This window comes from Salvelinus sp. IW2-2015, linkage group LG13 (genome assembly GCF_002910315.2).
Source record: "Salvelinus sp. IW2-2015 linkage group LG13, ASM291031v2, whole genome shotgun sequence".
Taxonomy (NCBI): Eukaryota; Metazoa; Chordata; class Actinopteri; order Salmoniformes; family Salmonidae; genus Salvelinus; species Salvelinus sp. IW2-2015.
The window spans coordinates 32869890-32895366 of record NC_036853.1 but is presented as its reverse complement, the minus strand read 5'-3'; the positions used below and the strand labels follow the sequence as shown (position 1 = coordinate 32895366).

Genomic DNA, 25477 nt, shown 5'->3' with positions numbered 1-25477 from the left:
TGCCTCATTGAAACCCAAAGCCTCCATGACCTACATTAATCTCTCTCTCTCTCTTTTCTCCTCACACTCCTCTCCGCACACACACACACACACACACACACACACACACACACACACACACACACACACACACACACACACACACACACACACACAACACACACCTTCGCAAGACACATCTTTCACACACGTAGGTAAACACACACTTGCAGGCACACACACTCTCATATACACACACACACACACTCAGAGTGGATCAGGCAGATGTGCTTTGAGCTTGTTGAATGAAAAGGTTGAACTCAATTCACATTTTATTCCTCATTTACCTGGTCCCTTTTTCATTCTCATTCTCTCTCGGTCTCTCTTTCATTCTCTCTGTTTCTCCTCACCTGTCTCTCGCTCTCTTTCTCTCTCTCTCGCTCTCGATCTTTTTTTCTCTCTCGCACAATCGCTTTCTTTCAGTGTTTCTTTTTTAAACCTCACAGACATTGTTATGCTCCTCTGTCTGTCTTCCTCTCCGTTTCTCCTCGTGTAGAGGTACTTAACCGATATTGGCTTAGCAGATGTGGTTGGCCACTACACAATGTAACGATCTGATGTAGGCCTATCAAAATTAATTTCATACCCATACTGATAATGTTATTGCATTTTTTTTCTCTTTCCTCAGGAGGTCCCCTGTGGCCACTCAGCCTCCCATCACCAGAGTCTGTTTGCCAGGTAAGACCACAATGCACTGCTCTCTCCTACAATGCATCTTCTGTCCCAAAAACAGTGGTATTGGTTTGTCTGTCCATCTGTTTGCCACTGACTCACTGACTGTTGTTTGAATCAGCCTAAGTCTTAAAGAACTGTCTCAATGTCAAGACTGTTCTCTTGGTCTCTCGTCTCTCCTCCTTTCCCTCTCTCTTCTCTTGATTTCTTGTCTACGTGACCACCCTCACACTTGAACCCTGCGACCTCGCCCCCGACCCCCCCCCCGACCCCCCTCTCTCATCGGTTCAGATACTTCCCCTCCCCACCCACAGCCTGTATTTAGTCTGTATTTATCGCTGCTCTGATGGGAAGTTCCAGGAAACCTCTCACTCTCACCACTCTATCCCAAATGTCTTTATCTTCACACTGAAAATACAACAGCATGTGAATCTTGCTCATTAGAAATGTTACTAGGGAGTTGAGACTATGGTGTGTGTGTGATTGGGAACTCCTTACTGTGTCCTTGAGCTTAATGCTCTCAGCCTACACTACGTCACTAGCTATCAAACTGTGTACATGGGTGATAGTGTGAGTAGCACAGGCTGCCATAACATCAAGGCCTTATTGACACACACACACACACACACACACACACACACACACACACACACACACACACACACACACACACACACACACACACACACACACACACACACACACACACACACACACACACACACACACACACACACACACATACACACTTGAATGGTGAGACAAGAGAGATGGAGGAGCTCTCCGAAATGTTGATTAAACATAGCAGGAGAAGTGTGGGATTCCGTTAGTGGTTAGCGTCACAATGAAGGAGTCTGGGATGCCATTGAGTCTCCTGCTACAGACAGTCATAACACAGGGAGCTTACTTTCATGCCTCTCATTCCTCTCACTCTGTGTTATCCTAAACACTTCCAGTCATTAGACTTACAATACAAGGAATGCAAGGACAGAGGAGTCCACTTTATTGTTGGCCCGGTTGATTTACGGGATTAATAAGAATGACTTCATCATTCTGGTTAACCTGTATTACAGAAGCAAGCCCTTTTACTGCATCTGTCTGCATCTGTTTGACTACTGTGCCTAGTTCCCAGAGAAAGAGAAGACAGATTGAAATAGAGAAGAGCAAGTGCGTGATGTGAGAGTGCATGTGTGTGTGTGTGTGTGTGTGTGTGTGTGTGTAATAGTGTGTGAGAGAGTGCATGTGCGTCCATATGAGTAGACCTACATTTGCATTTCTGTATGTGCAAGTGCGCAGTGTATACGTGTTTTTTTAGGTGTGTGTTGTGTGTGTGTGTGTGTGTGTGAGAGAGAGTGCATGTGCGTCCATATGAGTAGACCTACATTTGCATTTCTGTATGTGCAAGTGCGCAGTGTGTACTTGTTTTTGTTGGTGTATGTTGTGTGTGTGTGTGTGTTTTTGCGTGTGTGTGTATGTGTGTGTGTGAGAGTGCATGTGCGCCCATATGAGTAGGCCTACATTTGCATTTCTGTGCAAATGCACAGTGTATACGTGTTTTTGTGTGTTTAGAGTGCAGTCCTGCACAAGTGTGTTTGTGTATCGGAGTGTGTGTGTTCAAGCGGGTGTGTGTATATGAGCGGGTGTGTTGCTGTGGGAAGGAGGTGTTCCTGTGTGACAGTGGTGCGGGGCCCTGATTGACGTCAGGCTGCCTGCATGTGGCTTTTGTTGACTTCCTGTCAGCGCAGATGGACAGACCAGCACTTCCAGTATCTGGAGAGGGAGGGCTCATCAGGTCCTGAGTGTGTGTGTGTGTGGGGGGGTGGGCGGGGGGGGGTTCCAATAAGAAGATTACGCTACGAAGATTATTATGACCTATTGAGTAAATCCATCCAGGGTCGTTTGCCGTCAGTCTGATACTTGATGCGTTTTCCTATCAGTAGTTTTAGTTCAAAGTCTCCTCAGAGAGCATCATCACTAGCAGGCTGCTGGTAGTAGCACAGGAGTAATCGACTACAGTGCTGAAGGGTTGGACATTTTGATTGGAGATGTTTTACCTTCATTGAGCTCATTGTGAATGATCAGATAGACAGACTGCACTCAGCCAATCCTCCAATAATAACTTTTTCCTCACTTGCTCAGGTTAGCTTCGGTCATATCCAGACACAAAGCTAGTGGATGAGACATCCACATATTGTAGCTGAATGCTTTGACTGTGTTGTCGGGTACCTTCTGCCTAGCTACTCTGCATGAAGCCACCAGGAACATGACACCGCCCTCTATTCATCACTCCCTCAAGAGTGGGAATTATACGGTGCCGTTTTTTCCCCCACAGGACCTATAGTACGGTATGTACATTTTGAGATGGGCCTAGTAAAAACATGTCATTTAATGGTATATTAAAATAATATATATTACCTTTTGAATATGGCATGAATACAACCATTCATGATGTTTTCATCTTATTGTCGAACAAATCACTTCCAACAATAATTCCCATCATCCAAAAAGTGCACTGTGCACTCGCGTCATTTGATGAATGGAAAGAAATACCCCAAAACGTAATGAAATTGGGTGATTGTCATTGGGTCTACACTCTTGTAGCCTTAAATTCATTGATGCGTCTTGCTGACAAAATCACCTTTTTTGTAGAAAGAAAAATTGGGACACCTGAAAAGGGGCTGAAATATAGGACTGTCCCAGGATGACAAGTGCAGACACATGAAAAAATGTAACAAAATGTAAACCATGAAACAGAGACGGGGGGGTGTTCGTTTAATTTGGAATAAGATTTTATTTTGATATTTACCACTGTAGCAGTACAAATTGCATTGCATTTGAAACAAATAGGACAATGGTCAAATTAGCATTATTTAGAGACACCCACTAAAGTTTGACTTTGTTACATTTAGGGGGGTTCATGTCTCCTTCAGAGGGTCTGACAACTCCCTGGGCCCCCCGTAATTTGCACTCTGACTCCCACACCTATGTCCCATTCCAGCTCCTCTTTTCTTCCCATGCTCTGAGAGGTTGAATTCCCTCTTCCACCTGAACCCCCCCCATCCCCTCTGACAGTGGGTGATGTAACTCTACACCCGCCCCTGGCTTTTTCTGTCTCGCCCTGGAGACAATGAGACAGAGGAAAAGAGTGATTCCTGTCCCGTCCTCCCACTGTATGCTCCCCCTCTCTTTACGGGCCGGCGGAGGAGAGGAAACGGAGGGCAGGAAGAGGGGAGCAGATTGATCCTGTTATTGGCCTGTTGTCCCTGCCGTAAAGGAATGCGCTGGACGGACTGACATAACCCAGGAGGTGTTTTTGTGTCTGGCAGGCAGGGAGGCTGTGTGTGTGTGTGTTGCCACTGTGTGTGTTTGCTCACTCAGCGGACTGGGGGAAAAATAGGATGCAGACAGACAAAGGGCCATTGTCTCTATGCCCACACCGCACAAACACGTAGGCGCTGGTAGAAACACACACACACAAGATAAAACACAGGGAAAACACACACACACACACTGGTCTGCAGTCTGCACACTCGCAGTTCACGTACTGTCATGGCACGAGCCGTGATAAGTGTCAGGGACAGGGCCTCATCATCTGTTCTGTTGTTGTTGTGTATGTTGTATAGCACGGGAGAGAATGGAAAAACCCACAAGACTGTGTACTATATCTTGTACAGTAGAGAATGGAAATAACCACACACAGACTGCATAAGGTTATCAGGACCTGATGTTCTTATCACAGTGAGGACCAGCACAGCGGGGACACAGCTTAGTGTGCCGGTGGGAAGTTATGACAACCGGCACACTAAGTGACACGCGCCATGTAGCGCACACCGCAGCGGCAGGGAATTGGAAAAACCCAAGTGCCGTTTCTCACGGTGGCCGTGATGATGGACAGATAGAGGAGAGAGATGGAGAGAGATAGAGGAGAGATAGAGGCGAGCGATTGTCACTAATCACTGATGACTATCAGAGCAGGTTGGGGAAGTCTGCCTGCTTCCTAGATTCCTGTGCATTTCTCACCAGAGGAATGTTGCTGTTCTGTTGCTGTGATGGTCATGCATAACAGAGGCCTCTGTTACTCTGTCATAGTTCTAGAATCACAGAGGAAATGTTTTCCCCTGCCTGTGTTGACTGGACTATGGATAGTGGAAACACATACAGTCAGGTCCAAAATTATTGTCACCCCTGATACAGATGAACAAAAAATAATACAACTACTGAGCTATATTGTATGCTCCAATTTTTGGGGGGGATTATATTATGAAAGAGATTTTGTTTAACGTGTAATACAAAACAATCGGGGGGGAAAGATAGCCGTCAAAAGTATTGGCACCCCTGTTTTCTGTACTCATCCCTGTGTTCAGCAACCTCCCTTTGCAAAGATGATGGTACTGAGCCTTTTTTAAATGTTTTATGAGATTTGAGAAATATTGGGAGGGATCCTAGGGCATGCAGAATCTTTCCAGATCCTTGATATCCTTTGGTCGGCGCTTATGGACTGCCCTCTTCAATTCAAACCACAGGTTTTCAAAGTTGGTCCAGAGACTGAGATGGCCATCGCAAAATAATGATTTTGTGGTCAATTAGCCATTTCTTTGTGGATGTTGATATGTGCTTGGGGTTATTGTCTTGCTGGAAAAATCCACTTGCTGCCAAGTTTCCGCTTCCTGGCAGAGGCAACCAGGTTTGGGCTAAAATGACCTGGTACTTGGTGGAGTTCATGATGCTATTGACCAGTGGAAGAAAAACAGCCTATCCACCAGCATATTTTATAGTAGGTATGAGGTTATTTTCTGCACATGCATCCTTCTTTCGACGCCAAACCCACCACTGGTGTGCGTGGCCAAAGACCTCTATTTTCTGACACCGGTTCCAATCCGAGCCAATGCTGTTTATCAAACTCCAGGCTTTTACATTTGTTGATTGCTCTCAATCAAATATTTTCTGGCAACCTTTCCAAAGAGCCTATTGGCATGGAGATGGCATCTAATTGTAGATTTGGAGACTTGACCCGAAGATGCGACCAAGTTCTGTAATTAGTTCTGTAATTAGGTAAATCCGCTTTTAGTTTCAATGCACCTGATTGCTGGAACCGACTGCAAAATACACTGCAATTGGACGCTCTAATGCCTCTTGGGCAATTAAAAATATTGATTGGGGAACTATTTAGCTGAAAAATGTGGCTGTTGTTCTTGATTGTTTGTTGTATTGTGTTTGAGTTTGTTTTTGCACTGATTTGATTTGCATCGGATTTTGATTTGTCCATTAATTGTATGTGCAGGGCTCCCTGGTCTCAATGGTGACTCCCTGTTTAAATAAATAAAACATTTAAAAGTCATCTTTAACTTTGGCCCTCAGATTTTAGTGGTAAGGGGTATATTAAATTTTTTCGCAATATTTTTGTACCCCATTGCATGATTTATGAAGGTCAACAACCATTTGTCACTTCGTTTGTGAGCTCTTTGCCTTTTCCAATGGTGATGGATGACAAAGGGATTTTAAATGCGTGTTCCCTCATTTTTATACCTTAGTGAAACAGGAAGCCATGGAAGGCCACAACACAGTTCCTTAGGCTGAGATTTTTTTTTAATTAAGTGGAATGTTTATGCAAAATTAATTTTGTTTGATTTAATTTATAAGAATCTTTCGGGGTGCCAACCATTTTAACGCCTATCTTTTTGAGAAGAAAAAGTATTACTTATTAAACAAAATCTATTTCTCTGAGCAATTGTATTCATATAAAATAATATTGTTTCCCAATTTTTTGGAGCATACTATTTACTATAGCTCACTATTTGAATTATTTCTTTAATACAGTCTTTTTTTCTCATCTTTATCAAGGGTGCCAATAATTTTGGAGCTGACTGTAAGCATGACGTGGCTTCCTGATCGATCCCACTTCCAATATTAAAAGGTCTCTGTGCGTGCGTGCGTGTGGTGATGGGTGTGTGTGTGTGCGTGCGTGCGTGCGTAAGTAAAAAGGCCTGTGAACCTGCAGGCTTCATTCACACGATGTATGTTTGGCTGTACAGAAAAGTGTTAACAGTCTGGCTTTTAAGTGAAAGTCCCATTGTAAAGCTCCATTGTTAGACTATTTATCCGTGATGCCTGACATTATCCCAATGAGAGGCCCTGTGTTATTTCAAGCTAAGCTCTGGAGTAGTGTTTGCTTTGGCATTCGGTAAGCCTAGTCTAAATGTATGGCTAAAGTGGTATGAACAATGTAAGACTGTTATGTAATATGGGTTACCCCCCCCCCCCCAAAAAAAAACATGGATACCCATTTAGTTTTTTTCCCTAGCACTACACAGCTGATTGACTGATTTAATAAAGGCTTGATGATGAGTTGGTCATTTAAATTAGCTGTGTAGTCCCAGGGAAATAAACAAAATGTGGACCCAGGGGGGGCCCCAGGACCGAGTTTGGGAAACTCTGCAATATGGCGTAGAGAGAGACACATGGACATGCACACACACACACACACACACAGGTACACAGGTACCTGCATGCATGCAAGAATGCCCACACGCACAGCAAAGGTTACAGGTCTGTTCCCAGGATAAGGCGTATGATGGCTGTCCATTAGAAAAAGCCAGAGACTTTCTTAAGCATGTTTGATGACTCTGCCAGGTGTGCCAAGTTTTGCCAACTCTCAAAGAACAAAGGGATCCTTCTCAGATCCTGCTTTTGCCTGCTTTTGTCAGGTTCCCTAAACCTTTCCTCACGCACACAAACAGGAACCCTCCGGAACACTCACACTCGTATTCTAACTCTCATTGAGTTAAATGAAGTCTGGAGCTAAGGTAAGCACTGTTATAAAACAGGAGAGAGGTAAAGATAAACATAGCCCCTGCTATATTTGGAAGTCCCCTTAAGGCACCCTATCTTGGCTCTTCATTGTCTAAGAGCATCCCCAGATGACCCTCTAAGCTTTAAGCACATATTTGGTGAGGGCCCCTCTGTGTCAAAGTTCCAGCAAATCACTGAATCATCTTGGAACGTGGCTTAATTTGTGGTTAACTTTAAACCCGATGTTATGAACCTTGATTTAACCAGTAAAGTGCAACCACAGCACTCAGTACTTTTAAGGCATAAGAATGTGTCGTCCTATCATCGCTGGTTCATAATATTCCAACCACCTGTTTGCAGTCAAGGCCCTTTATAGCTTAGGGTGGAAACATGAGCTCTTTCTCCGAATTCAATAAAGTCTGGGCACTTTTTAAGTAACACTTAATACGTCTGTTCTCTTTAAGCCCTGGTGCTCTCTCTGTCTGTGTGTGAGTGTGTGTGTGTGTGTCTGTGTGTGTGTCTGTGTGTTCGCTCTGTTCTATAGCTGTGCCAGGGGTCCTACAGTATAATAAATGCCTAGGCTGTAATGACCTGAGCCCATGCAGGCAGGGAATGAAGAGGTACTCATTATCATCCTGTTTATCAGTGTTAATTAATATGCCCATCCTGGTCTGACCCTGCTGCTAATACAGTGCTGGCGTGCGGGAATGCAACAGAGAAGTCACTGAGGGGCGAGGGAGAGAAAAGAAGGACAGAAAGATGGGGAGATGAGAAGAGACTGTTAGAGAGATAAGGAGTCCCTTGCTAACAGATCAAAGCTGCAGGAATGCACCCGAGAGATCAGAGAGAAGAGAGGAGAGGAAGAACGGAGAGAACAGGGAGGAGGGAAACGAGGGGTTAGTGGTATTAGGAAAGTGTGGTTAGACAGACGGGGAACGAAGAGGAAGAGAAGAGCGAAAGTAAGAAAGGAAAATGAGAGAAAGTAATGAAGGTAGGAGGTTGACCTCTGGTGAAGTATGCCAAAGTCACTGTGTGAACTGATAAGGACCCTTGTACTCTTCACTGGTCAAACTAACTTTGTGTGTGTGTGGGTATGTGCATACATGCTTATGTGTGTGTGTGTGGCAAGCCTTGTACGTGTGGCCCAGTATGCGACTATGCATCGTGACCTTAGCCTTGCGTTCCCAGGCGGTACATGCTATACCTGCCCTGCTCCTTCTCTCTACGTGCTGCCAGCCTGGGCTCTTTGTTATGAGTGTACACATACACTGACACATCCTCCTAGCGCTAACTCAGCTAATCTGTTCTTATCCACATATAGTCTCTGTCTTTATTTACCTGTCTCAGTGACTTGCCTCTATATCTAACAGGCCCAGCTGGAGGTGAGGAGAAGCCAGGGGCTCGGGTAATAATTGATACCACGCTGGGTGCACCTACCCTTGGGTTTCTCACTGACACAGAGGTGGCCATCTGCCAAAGACTGGGATGTTGTTCCCTCATGACCACAGCTATACATATTCAGGGATAAACACACACACACACACACACACACACACACACACACACACACACACACACACACAGCTGTCTCTTATACACATCTAGATGTGTATAAGAGACAGGTGTTTGCTTTGGCATTCGGTAAGCCTAGTCTAAATGTATGGCTAAAGTGGTATGAACAATGTAAGACCTGTCTCTTATACACATCTAGATGTGTATAAGAGACAGGTCTAAATGTATGGCTAAAGTGGTATGAACAATGTAAGACTGTTATGTAATATGGGTTACCCCCCCCCCCCCAAAAAAAAACATGGATACCCATTNACACACACACACACACACTCAGACAGCTGATCTCAAGCATTCCCCCTTTGCAGTTACACACTTAATTAAGAAGTGATGACACTATCAGACATTTGCCCTTCTCATGGTATCCCTGTTGGCATCGGTACCGGGTCCTATGGCACATCTAGCCTTTCTGAATGCCACACCCATCTCTCCCTGTTCTCTAACACAGCACGTCCACTAAATACCGTACCAGCATGCCACGCACCGCTGCCTGTTGCCAAGGCGATTATTAGTCCCTGCTGCCCTGCCGGGGGTCAGCCACAGTGTATGTTCCCGGTCAGGACAACCCACATGCACGCACATACACAGTATTCCTTTTCCCTGTAGTCTGCAATAATGTTATTGGGCAAAATATACTCCTACCCCCAGATGACAGAGTGTTGGGACCACTTTTCTCTAGCCCAGTATTATCCTGCCCTGTGGTCCTTTACAGGATTTCTGTCCTATAATATTACCTCCTGTCAGCCACTCTTTACCGGTTCCTGCTCACAGGCCCCAGAAGGAGCAGGCAACCAGGCAGAATTCTCTAGTAGCCAGTAAGCGTGAAAGAGTGAAACCCTAGAGAGAGTGCCGATGACGGTCAACTGATTGAGGCCTCTAGTGTAGCTGGGAAGGAAAGAGAAGGGTAGCAGGGCCAGGTTGTTCTCTGTTCTCTAGTAATCAGGCAGGGAGGAGTGAAACCCATGACAGGGTGTTAATGGTGGTCAGCTTATTTAAAATGTTAATTGGAACTGGCCTCAGGTCTCTGGTCTCTCTCTGGCGGGAAGAGAAGGGAGGCGCTGAGCCAGGCTGGACCCGGTTCTCTGGTAGGCAGGCAGAAAGGAGCAGTGTGAAACCCAGTGTTTACGGCGGTCAAGTCATTTAGCCTGCTAACTGGATCTGGTCTCCAGCTGATAGGAAAATGTGTTTTTACTGATTACAGACGGCCTATTCAGTTTCTATGGAACAATGACAAAGTGTCCTCATGAAAAGTGTGCGCGTGCGAATGTGTGTACAGTGTCTTTGTTCATTGAGTGTTTGTCTTCTGCAGTGTCAGTACAGACACATTTCCCCAGAACCAGAGTTCCTGTTCTGGGATAAAAACAGCACGGCATTTCCTTGAGTGGTTCCGGAAGAGAGGAAAAGCGGGCTTGTGATCACTGGGCAGTGTGTCCATGTGGCCCCCTGGGGCCCTGGGTCTGTAGCAAACAAGGCTCCTCACTCATAGGTCTCCACTAGATAAGAACCATGTCTGATGGATTAGTTATTATTCGGCGGTAGAAGTTACATGAACTTAGAATCAACTTCTCAAGTATGTTTGACACAGTAGTACTGTATTTACCGCCTACTAATCCTGCTGTGTAGATAGATAAGACCTAGGAACCACAAAAGAACCAAAAACAGAGTTGTAATTGAATGATATCGCTTTCAGTTATTTTATTGGAGGGTCAATATGCTTCTCCGGGATTATGATCCAGCTCCTGTGGGGGTAGCGTTAATCTCCCAGGGAGTCAGTCCTCCTAGCGTGCCCAGGCTTAGCGTGCGACACAGCCTATCATGTGACTTGTTGCGTAGGGGGCAGGGAGGACAATACAGGGCATTATGGGGTCTCCCTACAAAGCCCTAGAACTTGCGTCAGTATCACAGCCCCTCTCCTCGGGGTAATAATAATAATAATACATTTATTTTATATTGCGCTATTCATTACAAACCAAGAATCTCAAAGTTGATTTAAAAATTAAAAATAAAGATTTGGCAGTTCATGGTTGAGGGCCTTCCACAGCTTCAGATGTCTTGGCAGTTCTAAAAGACCATCAGTGGCAGTAGCTTGAGCGGAGGGAACATCGATGATACAGACATACAGCACACGGAGTATACCAAACGTTAGGAACACCTTCCTAATATTGAGTTGCAACCCTACTTTTGCCCTCAGAACAGCCTCAATTCGTCGGGGCGTGGACCACAGGGACGCTGGCCCGTGTTGACTCCAATGCTTCCCGCAGTTGTGTCAAGTTGGCTGGATGTCCTTTGGGTGGTGGACCTTTCTTGATACACACAGAAAACTGTTTAACATGGAAAAACCAAGCAGCATCGCAAACCGGTGCACTTAAATCTTTTGTCTTGCCAATTCACCCTCTGAATGGCACACATACACAGTCCATGTCTCTAGGTATAGAAATCATTCTTTAACCGGTCTCCTCCCCTTCAGCTGCACTTATTGAAGTGGATTTAACAGGTGACATCAATAAGGGACATGGAAAGAGCAGGTGTTAATGTTTTGTCTACTCTGTGTATCTTATTGTATACAAATGCTAGCAAGGTTTGAAATGATTATGTTTTAGACAAATATTATATCTGTTTGGGCTTCTTGCTGTCAATTTGCAGTCTGCAAATGATTTCTAATTATGTTTCCGGCTCCCTGACCATCCGCTCATGAAAAAATTGGCCTGCTGCTGAATCGAGTTGATGTTCCCTGCACTATAGTATATACTATATCCTATTAGTTTAACTAGACTAGAATGACCATAGTATATACCACAGCGGGCAAGCGAGATCCTCTCACACTATAGTATACACCACAGGTGCATATCCTGTTGGTTAACCTGGAAGGACATTTACCGCTATAGCAAAGGCCTGTTGGTTAACCTAGAATGACATTTTCTACTGTCGCAAAGTCATAATGAGTCCTACAGTAAGGTGTATGGTATCCTAACTTCGAACCCCAAAGAGAGTCTGTTGTCCAACAAGTCGTCCATCGTCTGTTGACACAAAGGCGTTCTTGACAGGGACACTGCTTTTACCTTTCACAGTATGACATAACACTGCTATTACCTCTCATGGCCTGTTATAGAGCACATACTGCGTGTCATCATTACCGACCGAAGGTTGACAGAGAATTTAGCTGAGTTTTGTGTGTGATGAATTTAGGTTTTATACGTTCTTAATGCACTTAAATTGGTTGAAAGTGAGACTTCCTTTGATTTTGTGGGTTTATTAGAGTTGTTAGGTAAGATGTTGTTTTTCCTCTCAGGAGGACAGATGTGTGTTTTGGGGTCTTGTGCTCACATTGAAAAAACAGAGAGAGGATATCTTGTTCGAAATCACCAGGGAGCTGGATGAGGCTGTACTTTATAATCAGAGGTCAGCATATTTACCTTCACACTCTGAGACAAGGACAAAGTTGACAGGAGTGTTTGTCTGCTTTTACAGCTGTGTGTGTGTGTGTGTGTGTGTGTGTGTGTGTGTGTGTGTGTGTGTGTGTTGTGTGTGTGTGTGTGTGTGTGTGTGTGTGTGTGTGTGTGTGTGTGTGTGGTGTGTGTGTGTGTGTGTGTGTGTGTGAGGTAGAGAAACCGAAGCGGTGGATCGGACAGTGAACAGACAGACATGATGTTCTGGTGCTCACCTTTCTTAGAGGTTTTTATTTACAATATTAACAGGTGCAGGACTAATTAGACAACAAACGTTGTACAGAAAATAACAAACAGGACGTTGACAAAGACTTGAATAAATCAAAAATATTCTCAATATAAACTATTCCGGCAACAACCTATGACAAAACTCAGCTATAACTCAACTCTAGCCAACCTGTTACCTGCCCAACCTGTTACCTGCCCAAAAGCCAATTTAGCACCTAAGTAGGCGTACTCTTTCCAGGAACTCCCTTCAGCTACAAAAGTACCATCATGATTGCCCCAAAACACATTCCTACCATAAATGCGTAATTTTCCATGGACATTCTGTATAACATCATAAACAACAGTTTTACATGAATACACACTTTAATAACTTGTGCCATAACTTATTCTTTAAGTGACACAATACACATTCATGAAGTAATTCACCCCCGGGATAAATCATCACTTTGGTTATTCCCGTCAACCAATAAATGTTCCTCGATGACTCGTGGACTAATTCGTTTTTTGTTGTCGGTCTCACTGTAATTGACCGTTAATTAACATAAACACATTTAGCGTCTCCTGGCTTCCACACATAACCTGCAAGCCATTTAAAAAAGTCTAATAAATCCATGTGAAATAGCCTACACCTTCACAATAAATCCATGATTTATTTTAGGCAGGTCTAAAGAAGCATGATATGAAGCAAAAGTAGTCTATTTCAGAGGAACAGAATAACATACTCTGAGTTGTCCTTGTGTTAGGTCCTGATGTGGCTAAGCCAAATAGTTGTGGGCTACACTAGGTCATTTAGCAGACAAGATTTGCTTATAATTCCATGGCATTATTTAATATGATTTTATAGTATGAAGAATACAATTGAACAAAGCTGAATAAAATCTAAATATTTTCTCCAAACGATTTGCGGGAGTGCGACATGCGGCTATTCTGTGTCAAGCGGTTAACAAAGAAAAAGGTACTCCTCCTACATGTTTAATTTAGAGTTATTAATGTAACTTTAGTTGTTCTACAAATGTTGGGCTATATATTTCGATTTTTAATACATTGTAAGGTTGCGTGATGAGACTAATGATTGTTTTGAAAAAAGTTGCTTGAAAGGCATGAGCTCTGCTTAGTTTTTCGCGCAGGCTGTACACACTTCAATAGTCTCTCTCATTCACAATTGGACAAGCACTTGATAATGCCTCGAATTTCACAGCGGCATCCCCTTTGTGAATGCACTCTAAAAAAATCCATGCCTTTTGCGGCCCAGAGTGCTGGGTAGTGCCCTTCTCCCTGAGTGTGCGGCGCAATACAAAGTGATCGGGTCTTTCTCACAGGCTACAAGTGAAGACAGACACATCGGGGACGCAACTGCGTGCGTCCTTATCCAATTCCGAGGTGCATATTGAAGATATTTGATCAACTGTCCACATTTACATTTCGTCAGCCAACAAGATGAGTAGGCTTAACAAACAGCAAAAGCACTAGCCTATGTCAATCTACTATCCCCCATAGTACAAAAATCGACCTGTTCTGTGCGAGAAATAAATATTTCAAACAGTCTGGGACAGTTGAGGGATGCGATAGATCCCAAATTAATACAACCACTAGCATCAAAAAATCATTTTTCATGCAAGGGCATTCAGATGACCATCCTACCCATGCTAGATTACGGATACATAGTTTATAGATCGGCAGGTAAGGGTGCTCTCGAGCGGCTAGATGTTCTTTACCATTCGGCCATCAGATTTGCCACCAATGCTCCTTATAGGACACATCACTGCACTCTAAACTCCTCTGTAAACTGGTCATCTCTGAATACCCGTCGCAAGACCCACTGGTTGATGCTTATTTATAAAACCTTCTTAGGCCTCACGCCCCCCTATCTGAGATATCTAATGCAGCCCTCATCTTCCACATACAACACCCGTTCTGCCAGTCACATTCTGTTAAAGGTCCCCAAAACACTCATTCCTGGGTAGCTCCTCTTTTCAGTTGGCTGCAGCTAATGACTGGAACGAGCTGCAACAAACACTCATACTGGACAGTTTATCTCAGTCTCTTCATTCAAAGACTCAATCATGGACACTCCTACTGACAGTTGTGGCTGCTTTGTGTGATGTATTGTTGTCTCAACCTTCTTGCCCTTTGCGCTGTTGGCTGTGCCCAATAATGTTTGTACCATGTTTTGTGCTGCTACATGTTGTGTTGTGTTGCTACCATGTTGTTGTCATGTTGTGTTGCTACTGTGCTGTGTTGTCATGTGTTGCTGCCTTGCTATATTAATGTCTTAGGTCTCTCTTTATGTAGTGTTGTCTCTCTTGTCGTGATGTGTGTTTTGTCCTATATTTATATTTTATTAGAAAAAAATTTTTTAATCCCAGCTGTCCCCGCAGGAGACCTTTTGCCTTAAAGTAGGCCGTCATTGTAAATAAGAATATGTTCTTAACTGACTTGCCTAGTTAAATAAAGCTTAAATAAATGTAAAACATTTTTTTAAAGGAATGCGACATATTCTCTTTTGTATCAGGATTCTTGGCTATACCTTGAAGACATACAATAAAGAGTCTCATTTGTTTGTGTCATTGTCTATAAGTCATGGACATGCGCTCCATGACAGTGTGTGTGCGTGTGCGCGAGCTTACGTGCACATGTCTGTGTGGGTGTGTGTCACTCACTCACTGTCACGTCATTGAGAGATACAACCAACCACAGAAGGTTTTCCCAGATCCCTCACACAAATAGTCATTGACACTGGTATAGACACTGAGTGTACAAAACATTAAGAACACCTTCCTAATTTGTTCAGGGCATGGACTCTACAGGGTGTCGAAAGCGTCCCACAGGGATGCTGGCCCATGTTGACTCCAATGCTTCTCACAGTTGTGTCAAGTTGGCTGGATGTTCTTTGGGTGTTGGACCATTCTTGATACACACGAGAAACTGTTGAGTGTGGAATAACCCAGCAGCGTTGCAGTTCTTGACATAAACTGATGCGCCTGGCACCTACTGCCATACCCCATTCAAAGGCACTTAAATCTTTTGTCTTGCCCATTCACGCTCTGAATGGCAGACATACAATCAATGTCTCAATTGTGTCAAGATGAAAAATCAGGCCTGGAGGTGTGGTACTGTATTGGCACTGGATGTAGGCTAGATGTCTGTAGGACCTAGATGGACATCCAGCACCTAACCCAGAGTTATGTCACATCACTCACTGTTGATGTTATTAACGGGACCTCTGTTTTGTCTGCGGTATCACTCAAACACCTCTGCTGGTCCGTGACTGTGACTGTGACTGTCAGTGACTGTGACTGTCAGTGACTGTGACTGTCAGTGACTGTGACTGTGACTGTCAGTGACTGTGACTGTGACTGTCAGTGACTGTGACCGTGACTGTGACTGTCAGTGACTGTGACCGTGACTGTGACTGTCAGTGACTGTGACCGTGACTGTGACTGTCAGTGACTGTGACTGTCAGTGACTGCTTCCCGAAATGGCTGCTGTTTTTCTTCCCTCACACTGTTTATTGACCTATGGTTTGTTTTCTCATCGCTGAGAGAGGATGTGCTTTTTTTTTTATTTCCTCTTGCGTTGAACTGAGGTGCCCTCTCTCTCTGACTCTCTCAGGCATGTGGGTACTAGGCCTGAGGTCGTAGCTACCCGCAGAGTTAGTTTCAGTGTCTGCATTCACACACACACCTCTCCCTCACAACCTTCACCCCTCTGTGTTTACGTAGAGCTTCTGCGGGGATCCTGGATAACCATTTATGTGCTGGAAAACCAGCAAACATTAGCTCTAAGATTAAATTGATAAGAGTGATTTCAGGAACCAAAATGGGACGCCCTCAAAATACATTTTAGTTTACATGGAGCTACGTTAATGTGTTTTTCATTTGTTATAAGCGCTAGTAAAACCTTGATATCCCTCTTTGTAGACTGGCAGCCATCTATGAAGCTCAAGTCAGTGTAAGGCCTGTTTCATACCCCAATGTTGATCCTCACTACCCACCTCTCTGAGTGAATGGCACTACCCTGTCATGCCAGGCCAGGCTTGGCCAGGCTTGGTCAATCTTGGCCACCACACATGCCTTGCTGCCACTATGAGACAATGTTGTGACAATGTTGTACTAGCCCTAACATCACATTAGTTCCAGTCACCTGATTCAGAGGGGTTGGGTTAAATGCGGGAAGACACATTTCAGTTGAATGCATTCAGTTGTACAACTGTGACTTCCTTTCATGTTCCAACCAAACCCAGGCTGCCCAGGCAACCACCCAGACTGTCCAAACATTGCCATCTCCATGATGTGTCAGTGTCACGCCTAAAGAAATCCCCTGGAAACATGACCAGTGGAACTGTTAGTTAGTGGAACTGTTATGTGTGCAGCAGAAAGGCACAGAGCTGACCTCTGTTGTCCCTGTGTGGTTAACTGTCCCTCTCTGCTCTGACCTCCCTGTACCAATAACACTACACTCCCTCTTCTTCCATTGTATACTGTGTAGTCCCCTGGATACAGCCACAAGAGCACGTCGCACTCCTAGTTTGTGTGTTCGAGTATGCGTGTGTGTGTGTGTGTGTGTACGTCTCTGTACGTTCAAGCATGTATATGTGTGTGTGTACAGATGTAGGATCTTAATTGAGCCAGTTTTCTACAGAAGGAAAAGAGTCCTGCAGCAACAGAGATTGTGAATGATTATGTGGATTATAATTAATGGACATTTTTGTCTAGGTTTTTCGTAAGGGAAAATCAAGTCTAAAATTTCAAAGTGGAAATAACAAACTTCAGAAGCGTTTTTAAACCTCAAATAAATGACAGGTTTTAAATGTCCTGCATTGCAGGAAAGGACTCCTGTAAGTGGGTGATCAAATTAAGATCCTACATCTATGCGTTCGAGCGTGGGTATATGTACGTGTATGTGACAGCTGCGTCGGTGTGTGTTTCTCCCTGACTGATGTCCAGTGGTGTTTACTCCAAGCTGAGGTGTGGAATACCACAGCTTGCTCCTAAACCCCAGCTCCGGCCCTCTGCCCTGCCAACCCCTGGCCTCCATCTTTGATCCACACTCTGGTTATTTGCTCCAACTTTTGGAGACTGTATGACATCACAAATAATATTTTTCTTGGTATCCAACTGGAGTGTACTGTTAGGAACAGTAAAGATTCAAATCAAGCTAATGGACAAGTGTGTGTGTGTGTGTTTGTGTGTATGCGTGTCGCATTGGCCAAACAAGTACATAACAGTCCTTTTTCACTCTTGGGAACAGGCCCTAAAAAGCCTAGTTAAAAAACAGTTGTCAGTGAGGTTGTGTGAAGGTTAGGACAAGACCCTTTGGATCTTTGCCAATGTAAGCAACCATACTGTACATCCAGCACAGTTTAGATAATGTTTCTGTTAGTATCAGCTATTTCATATCTCCACCTAGCACAGCCAGAAGAGAACTGGCCACCCCTCAGAGCCTGGTTCCTCTCTAGGTTTCTTCCTAGGTTCCTGCCTTTCTAGGGAGTTTTTCCTAGCCACCGTACTTCTACATCTGCATTGCTTGCTGCTTGGTGTTTTAGACTGGGTTTCTGTATAGCGTTTTGTGACATCTGCTGATGTAAAAAGGACTTTATAAATACATTTGATTGATTGATATTGCCTTCATCTAGGGCTGGCAAATCAATTATCACGATATCTATATATTTTTTCATTGGATAACGATAATAATCACGATATTAATCAAATAATGTTTAAAAGGTGCATATCTGCTTCAGACTCAATAATGCCTAATGCCTGAACAAACCGTAGCCTAGTGGTTAGAGCGTTGGACCAGTAACCAGAAGGTTACTAGATCGAATCCCTGAGCTGACAAATCTGTTGTTCTACCCCTGAACAAGGCAGTTAACCCACTGTTCCCTGATAGGCCACCATTGTAAATAAGAATTTGTTCTTAACTGACTTGCCTAGTTAAATAAAGGTAATTTTTTATTATTATTATGTGAGCTACACATAAAATTATACTTTAAGGAAAACTGTTCCATGTTTGTGACCAGGGAGCACGTACCTGGGGTCAATTCAATTGATAAGCCTCTTGAAACCTTCCTTTTCGACTGTGCTAATTGGTAGCATGTCCTTAGCAATGCAATGCATAATAGCATTTGTGACAGCATAAATGCTGTCAGTGTTTGATTTGATTTGGATCTCTTTTAGTCCCCATTTGGACTAATCTTCCAAGAGTCCTTAAACATTAAAATACAATTTATAATACACACACATTTTCACATATAACACACTATTACAAACATACATAATATACTAACATAATGACCCAATAAATATTAAATCTAAAAAATATTGATTCTTCATCTACTATAGTCMCACAACATTTCTATGTATTATATTTAAATTGTTTTAAAATAATGTTTACATTTATATATTGAAAGGTTTCTAGTTTGCTCAGTTAATTTATTCCATTTCTTTATTGCTCTAAATCGAAATGTTCTTTTGCCTATTTCTCTTTTCTGTCTGGATAACGCATAGATGGTGGACAATCTATTCCTAGTATTTACRGAATRTCTGTCTCTTACCAACTGAATACCGTTGTGAATAGAACTTGGCCGTTTTAAATKATGTATATTATGAAATAAAATAAGCATGTTTTTTTCAATTATCTTRTCGATTGATGACCAACCAAGAACACTGCGCATGACTGCAACAGAAKAACCATATCKCCAYCTTAAAACAATCCTTGCTGCTTTATTCTGTGCATTCTGCAGCCTCCTAACTTCACTTGATGATGCATTTCCCCAGACCACCGAACAGTAGTTCACCTGACTCTCAATTAATGCTTGTGTTATTTGCTGAAGAATTTTTCCTGTTAAATATTTAGCTATCCTTCTGATTATGCATGCTGTTTTAATATTATTTTTACATAGATGAGTTATTTGAGACGACCATGATAAGCAGTTGTCTAGCTGCACTCCCAATAGTTTGGTTTCTGCCACTTCTTCAATTTGTACTCCTCCCATACTTAATTGTATCCCATGCTGTTTTGGCCTTTTCCTAGTTGAACAGACCAACATAACTTTGGTTTTCTTGGTGTTTAAAACAAGTTTGTTTTGGCAAACCCACTCCCTGATATTCTCCAAATCTCCTTGTAAAGCCTGCTGTACCTGTTGAACCGATTGTCTTGCTGCAGAAATTGTAGTATCATCTGCAAATATAGTAGCTTGAGTTTCAGCTAAGGCATAGGGAAGGTCGTTGGTATATATTAAATAAAGAAGTGGGCCAAGGCAGCTGCCCTGCAGTATTCCACAGTTTAACACATGAGGGGAAGAAAATGAACCATTGATATAGGTGGACTGTTTCCTTTCAGTTAGATATGACTGTACCCAATTCAATGCTACCGCCTTAAAACCACAATGCAAAATGATTTCATGATCCACTAAATCAAATGCTGCACTGAAATCTAAAAATAGTACACCCACAAACTTGCCATTATCCATAGCATTGAGCCACTGGTCAGTCATGTCAACCAATGCAGTGGTAGTGGAATGGTTTTTGCGATAAGCATGCTGATTGGCTGTAATCAGATCATTCATTTCCATGTACTCCCACATTTGTCTACTCACAATACCCTCCAATATCTTACTGAGTGTAGGGAGTTGACTAATTGTTCGACTATTGGCAGGAGTAATTGGTTCTTTGCAGTCTTTCGGAATATGACACAGTTTCGCATGCTTCCATACATTTGCAAACATCCCCTTTTCCAGTGACCAATTAAATATGTATCTCAGTGGAACTGCAATCTGGGGAGCAGCACAGCGAAGCAAAAAWKTGTCCATAAGACCATAACCTGTAGATTTACCATCAGGTAATGACTTCAATAGGTTTAACACCTCCTCCACTGACACCGTTTGCAGACTAAAAGAGCAGATCTTGTTGCTCATAATATGATCATCAATCCATTGGACAATAGCTTGTTTGGAAGAATGTATGTCTACATTGTTGCTCAGTAATTACATTTTCTGTGTAAAAAAATCTGCAAAATGATTGGCAATATCAACTGGTTTTGTTATTATTCTCCCGTCAACCTCCACACTAGGTGGGCATGATGAGATAGATGTACCAAGTAAGCCCTTAACTGTGTTCCATACCTTTTTAGAATCATTTTTACAATCAATAAAAGCATTGTTGTAAAATAACTTTTTTTTCCTTTCGATTCAATTTAACTGCATAATTACATAATGTTCTATAATTCTGTTCATCAATTTCTAATTTTGACTTGGCTGCTAAGACTTTTGCCATATTTCTTTGAGAAAAAGCCTCACCCAGTTCATCATCAATCCATGGAGATGGACGGGCATCAACTGTACTCTTTCTTATAGGGGCATGATGGTCCATTACCTCAGTGAGCAAATCAATAAAATATTCTGTAGCGTGATTTAAATCATCCTCTAGATAAATCAGCTCCCAGGGTACAGCAGCCAAATCATTTAGAAATAGCTCATGATTAAATGTAATTTTTTTTATTTTGACCACAATCCTAGGGGGTTTCTTTGGAACCTTGGTGTTCATGGTTATGGTCACAATATTATGGTCTGTCCAGCCCACTGGCATTGATCTGGCTTTTAAAGCATTGCAATGGTATATTACAGAAAATCAGATCAATGCATGTGTCTGAACGATGACCCAACTTAATTGAAGATCCAGTAGTATCATTAACCATTTGTTTCAAACCACAGTTCTTGGCATATCGCATCAATTTAGTTCTATTCTAATTATTGTGATCCTTCCAATTTATATTAAAATCACACCAAGATAAATAGATCTCTGTTGCTATCTGTGGCCTGGTCAATCCAGTGCATAAGTCATCCAGATAGGACACTTAGAGCTAGGAGGTCTATACACACATCCTACCAATATGGCGCTGGTGAGGCAGATGTACTTGAGCCCATAGTGCCTCTATTTGACATACATTAAGGTCATCCCTCCTCTTAAAGGGTATATGATTCTGAATATACAGTGCTACACCCCCACCATTCCTATTCCTGTCCCTTCTCAGCAAGACTATATCCTTGAATGTTAATTTGCCCATCATTTACAGATGCATCTAATGCGTTTCGGTCAAAGCCAAAATATGAATATTATTTATGTGGACCAAGTTAAAAACCTCATGTATTTTGGTTAGGAAGGCTACATACATTTAACCTGAGCCATATGCAACCCTTTCCTTATCAAGTGGAGATCCATAGAGCATGTATCATTATAGTGGAGATCAATAGAGCATGTATTCATTATAGTGGAGATCAAATAGAGCATGATATGCATTCATTAGTGGAGATCAATAGAGCATGTATTCATTATAGTGGAGATCAATAGAGCATGTATTCATTATAGTGGAGATCAATAGAGCATGTATTCATTATAGTGGAGATCAATAGAGCATGTATTCATTATAGTGGAGATCAATAGAAGCATGTATAGTCATTATAGTGGAGATCAATAGAGCATGTATTCATTATAGTGGAGATCAATAGAGCATGTATTCATTATAGTGGAGATCAATAGAGCATGTATTCATTATAGTGGAGATCAATAGAGCATGTATTCGTTATAGTTGAAGTTGATACACTACAACACAAAAACTCAGATTTGAACATTAAATTAAAATAGCCAGTTACTCTAGAGTCCTGATACAATTGCCCGTTGATATAAAGTTTATCCATCACCATGGAGACTCGTTGATTCAGGCAACGCTTTTCCTTCATGATGGGATATAGTTTTTTTCTCCTTTCATTGATCTCGGTGGGGAAGTGATCATTCATTCCAAAATCAGTGTTTCTGAGTTCTCTCCCCATGTTCTTCGTCATTTCCTTTTGCTTAAATTTATCAAAACATGCAATAATAGCCCGTGGCCTATTTCCAGAGGCCTTACCTATTCTATGGACTCTGGAGAAAGTGGCATTACGCACAACATCAGTGGGCAGTTTTAGTTGAGTTGACAAAGTCTCGGACGGTGTCCTCACAGCCTCTGCTGTTGTCATTCTCCGGTATCCCTGAGAATATTTGATTGTTCCGCATTGATCGACACTGTACATCAAGCAAGGTTTCTTTAAGTTGTTTGTTCTCCCTTTGCACCAACTCCACCTTGCTATAAATAGAGTCTACAGTAACTTTCAGCGCCGTGTTCTCGTTCCTTAGATCATCAATCTGACGTTGGCTGAATTCTAGACTAGCACATAATGCATTGATGTCCTCTCGTAATATATCCAAGATATCAAGTTTGTCAAGCCTTTCATTGATGGATTTGAACAAGTCAACATCCATATCAGTAAACCTCTCCCCACTCGACACACGCGCCCTCTTACTAGGGGATGGTTTGGTTCCATCGTTGATACCTATTGGCCAACCTGGTTTTGTTTTGTTGATTTGGTTGGTTGTCCTTAACAATGCTTGAATCCTCCGTTGACTGCTTCGGGCAAACATCCCTAGATTGGCTGGTGCTTGAGGGGCGTTTATCAATACCGTGGCGCAAACTCAAACTTCCTGCATGTTCCAAAGAGTGATTTTGCTTCAGATGTTGAAAAAGGTTTGTCGTATTACCAGACTTCGTAGCCACCTGTCTACGGCACAATTTGCACCGAACATTGCTCTGCTCCTTGTCGGACTTCAAACAGCCAAACCACTTCCAAATTACTGAAACAGTTTAACCCTTTTTATTAATAATTTCTTCATTGGAAGCTGCTCCTTCTCCATGGCTATCACTGACACTGTTTTCACCTACATCACTCATTTTGTGATTAATAGTGGCTACTCTATCACTCAAGGTGCTAAGTGGTTTTTAGTGGGTGTATACCTCTCCACGTGCATATCGTCACTTCTCCGCATGTCCCTGCTGCGTCAGAGGTGAAATGGACTGCTGGACCTACTTATTCTATATCGACATTATCGAAAATGAATCTAAACGTTTTTATATCGTTATTGAGGGAAGTCATTTCCTCGATAATTATTGATATTGATTTATCACCCAGCCCTACCTTCATCTATTTTCTTTTCGTCCTCATATGGAAGTTATCTGAATATCTTCTGAATCAAACTATTATTTGTGTTAATACTTCAGAAACTGTTTTAGGCTGCAGGAATGTTTTCAAAACGTTCTCTCTGGTTGGTGGTGGTGATGGAGAGAGCCCACTGAACAGCCAAAGAAATCCAGCAGAGCATCTGAATTTGGTTTCGTCGATAAAGCAACGGCAGTCCATTTGTTATGACATTAAAGCACTGGCGTAGCTCACCCTGCACGTACCCACCTGACATTCCAGAATATTGCATAACGCTTTCATTGAAAGTGTCTTTCTCCTCTGAACTCTGCGTTTGTTCGCTTGCCTCGTCTTGGTTGTGCCAAGGATATGCAGCCCACACTGGAAGCCTCTTAGACAGAAAACACCTGTGTCCTGTATCACATCTTCAATCCGTTGTGTGTGTGTGTGTGTGTGTGTGTGTGTGTGTGTGTGTGTGTGTGTGTGTGTGTGTGTGTGTGTGTGTGTGTGTGGTGCGTGCGTGCCTAACGTGTGAGTGTGGTCGAGCAAGTGCGGTGCCTGTGCACACGTACGCGTGTGTGTTGTGTGTGTGTGTGGGTGTGTGTGTGTGTTGTTGTGTGTGTGTGTGTGTGTGTTGTGTGGTGTGTGTGTGTGTGGTGTGTGTGGTGTGTGTGTGCGTGCCTACGTGTGAGTGTGTCGAGCAAGTGGTGTGCCTGCGCACACGTCATGTGTGGTGTGTGTGTGTGTGGTGTGTGTTGTGTGTGTGTGTGTGTGTGTGTGTGTGTGTGAAATAGATTGGGTAACAGGTGAACTCTTTAACACATCATGTACATAACGTCGAACAGGATTCCTGAACAATTATATCTGATTAGGACAGGTGCTCCAGGAGACATGCCAGTTTTTTTCCAGTTGTTACTGTTGTTTTCTATGTTGTTGTTCTGGTAATTTCTATATGTTACATTCATCTCAACATGTTGGTTGGCTGGTTTTGATGTAAGTCAGTCTCATAAAACATACCCCCCGAAAACCAGCTTACTGATGACATCGGATACCTACTCGTCTTGTAATAGTGTTAATACCTTAGCTAATGCAGCATCCAGGTCCTATAGAACCTAACCAGCCCCCCCCCAGCCCTCTCTCAACCCCCTCTATGCTGAGTGTCGGTTATCAGTCAGGCGCTGGCCTGGCCTGTAGAGTTCTGTGTTCAGAGGCTTTGCAGTGCGCGTCTATATTTTTGCTTCTTACACTACCTCTTACCCCGTTAACCTTTGGGTCCTCATGTCTTCAGTGTCACAAACAAGCCCAACATGAGCCCTCGACGTCAGGGGGTGGTCGACTGGTCGGCAGTGTGTCTGACTCTCTCTCGCTCACAGAATGGTGATTTTACCCACTATGGCATGCCATTACTGTAGCTCTTGATCCAGACAGGGCCGGTTTACACTGTGGCCTTCTCATGGAAGAGCTGGTAAACTGTCTCACTGCTTGGAATCAGGGGGAGAGATCTAGAATGAGGACTTGCCCGCTGCATTAGATAGTGGCATTAGTGTGACTGTGGGTACATGTGCTCTTAACAACCACAGAGTGTCCACAGCACGTTTCTCGAAAACATCAGAGGAAAAGGTGTGTGTGACTCCGTGATGTGACAATAAACACACACACACGGTGGACATCATGTGGCCATTCGAAGTATTCAGACCCTTGACTTTTTCCACATTTTGTTTATGTACTA

The 25477-nt window shown here is 43.0% G+C and overlaps 1 protein-coding gene across 2 annotated transcripts in view; it reads left to right on the top strand.

The window, feature by feature from the left end:
• LOC111971352 (3',5'-cyclic-AMP phosphodiesterase 4B) overlaps positions 1-25477 on the top strand; it is a 328707-nt gene that overhangs the window by 267068 nt on the left and 36162 nt on the right. For both annotated transcript variants that reach the window (XM_070446234.1, XM_023998090.2), the window contains one exon: positions 668-717. In XM_070446234.1, the coding sequence (XP_070302335.1) occupies positions 668-717 (50 nt within the window). The remainder of the gene's footprint in view (positions 1-667; positions 718-25477) is intronic.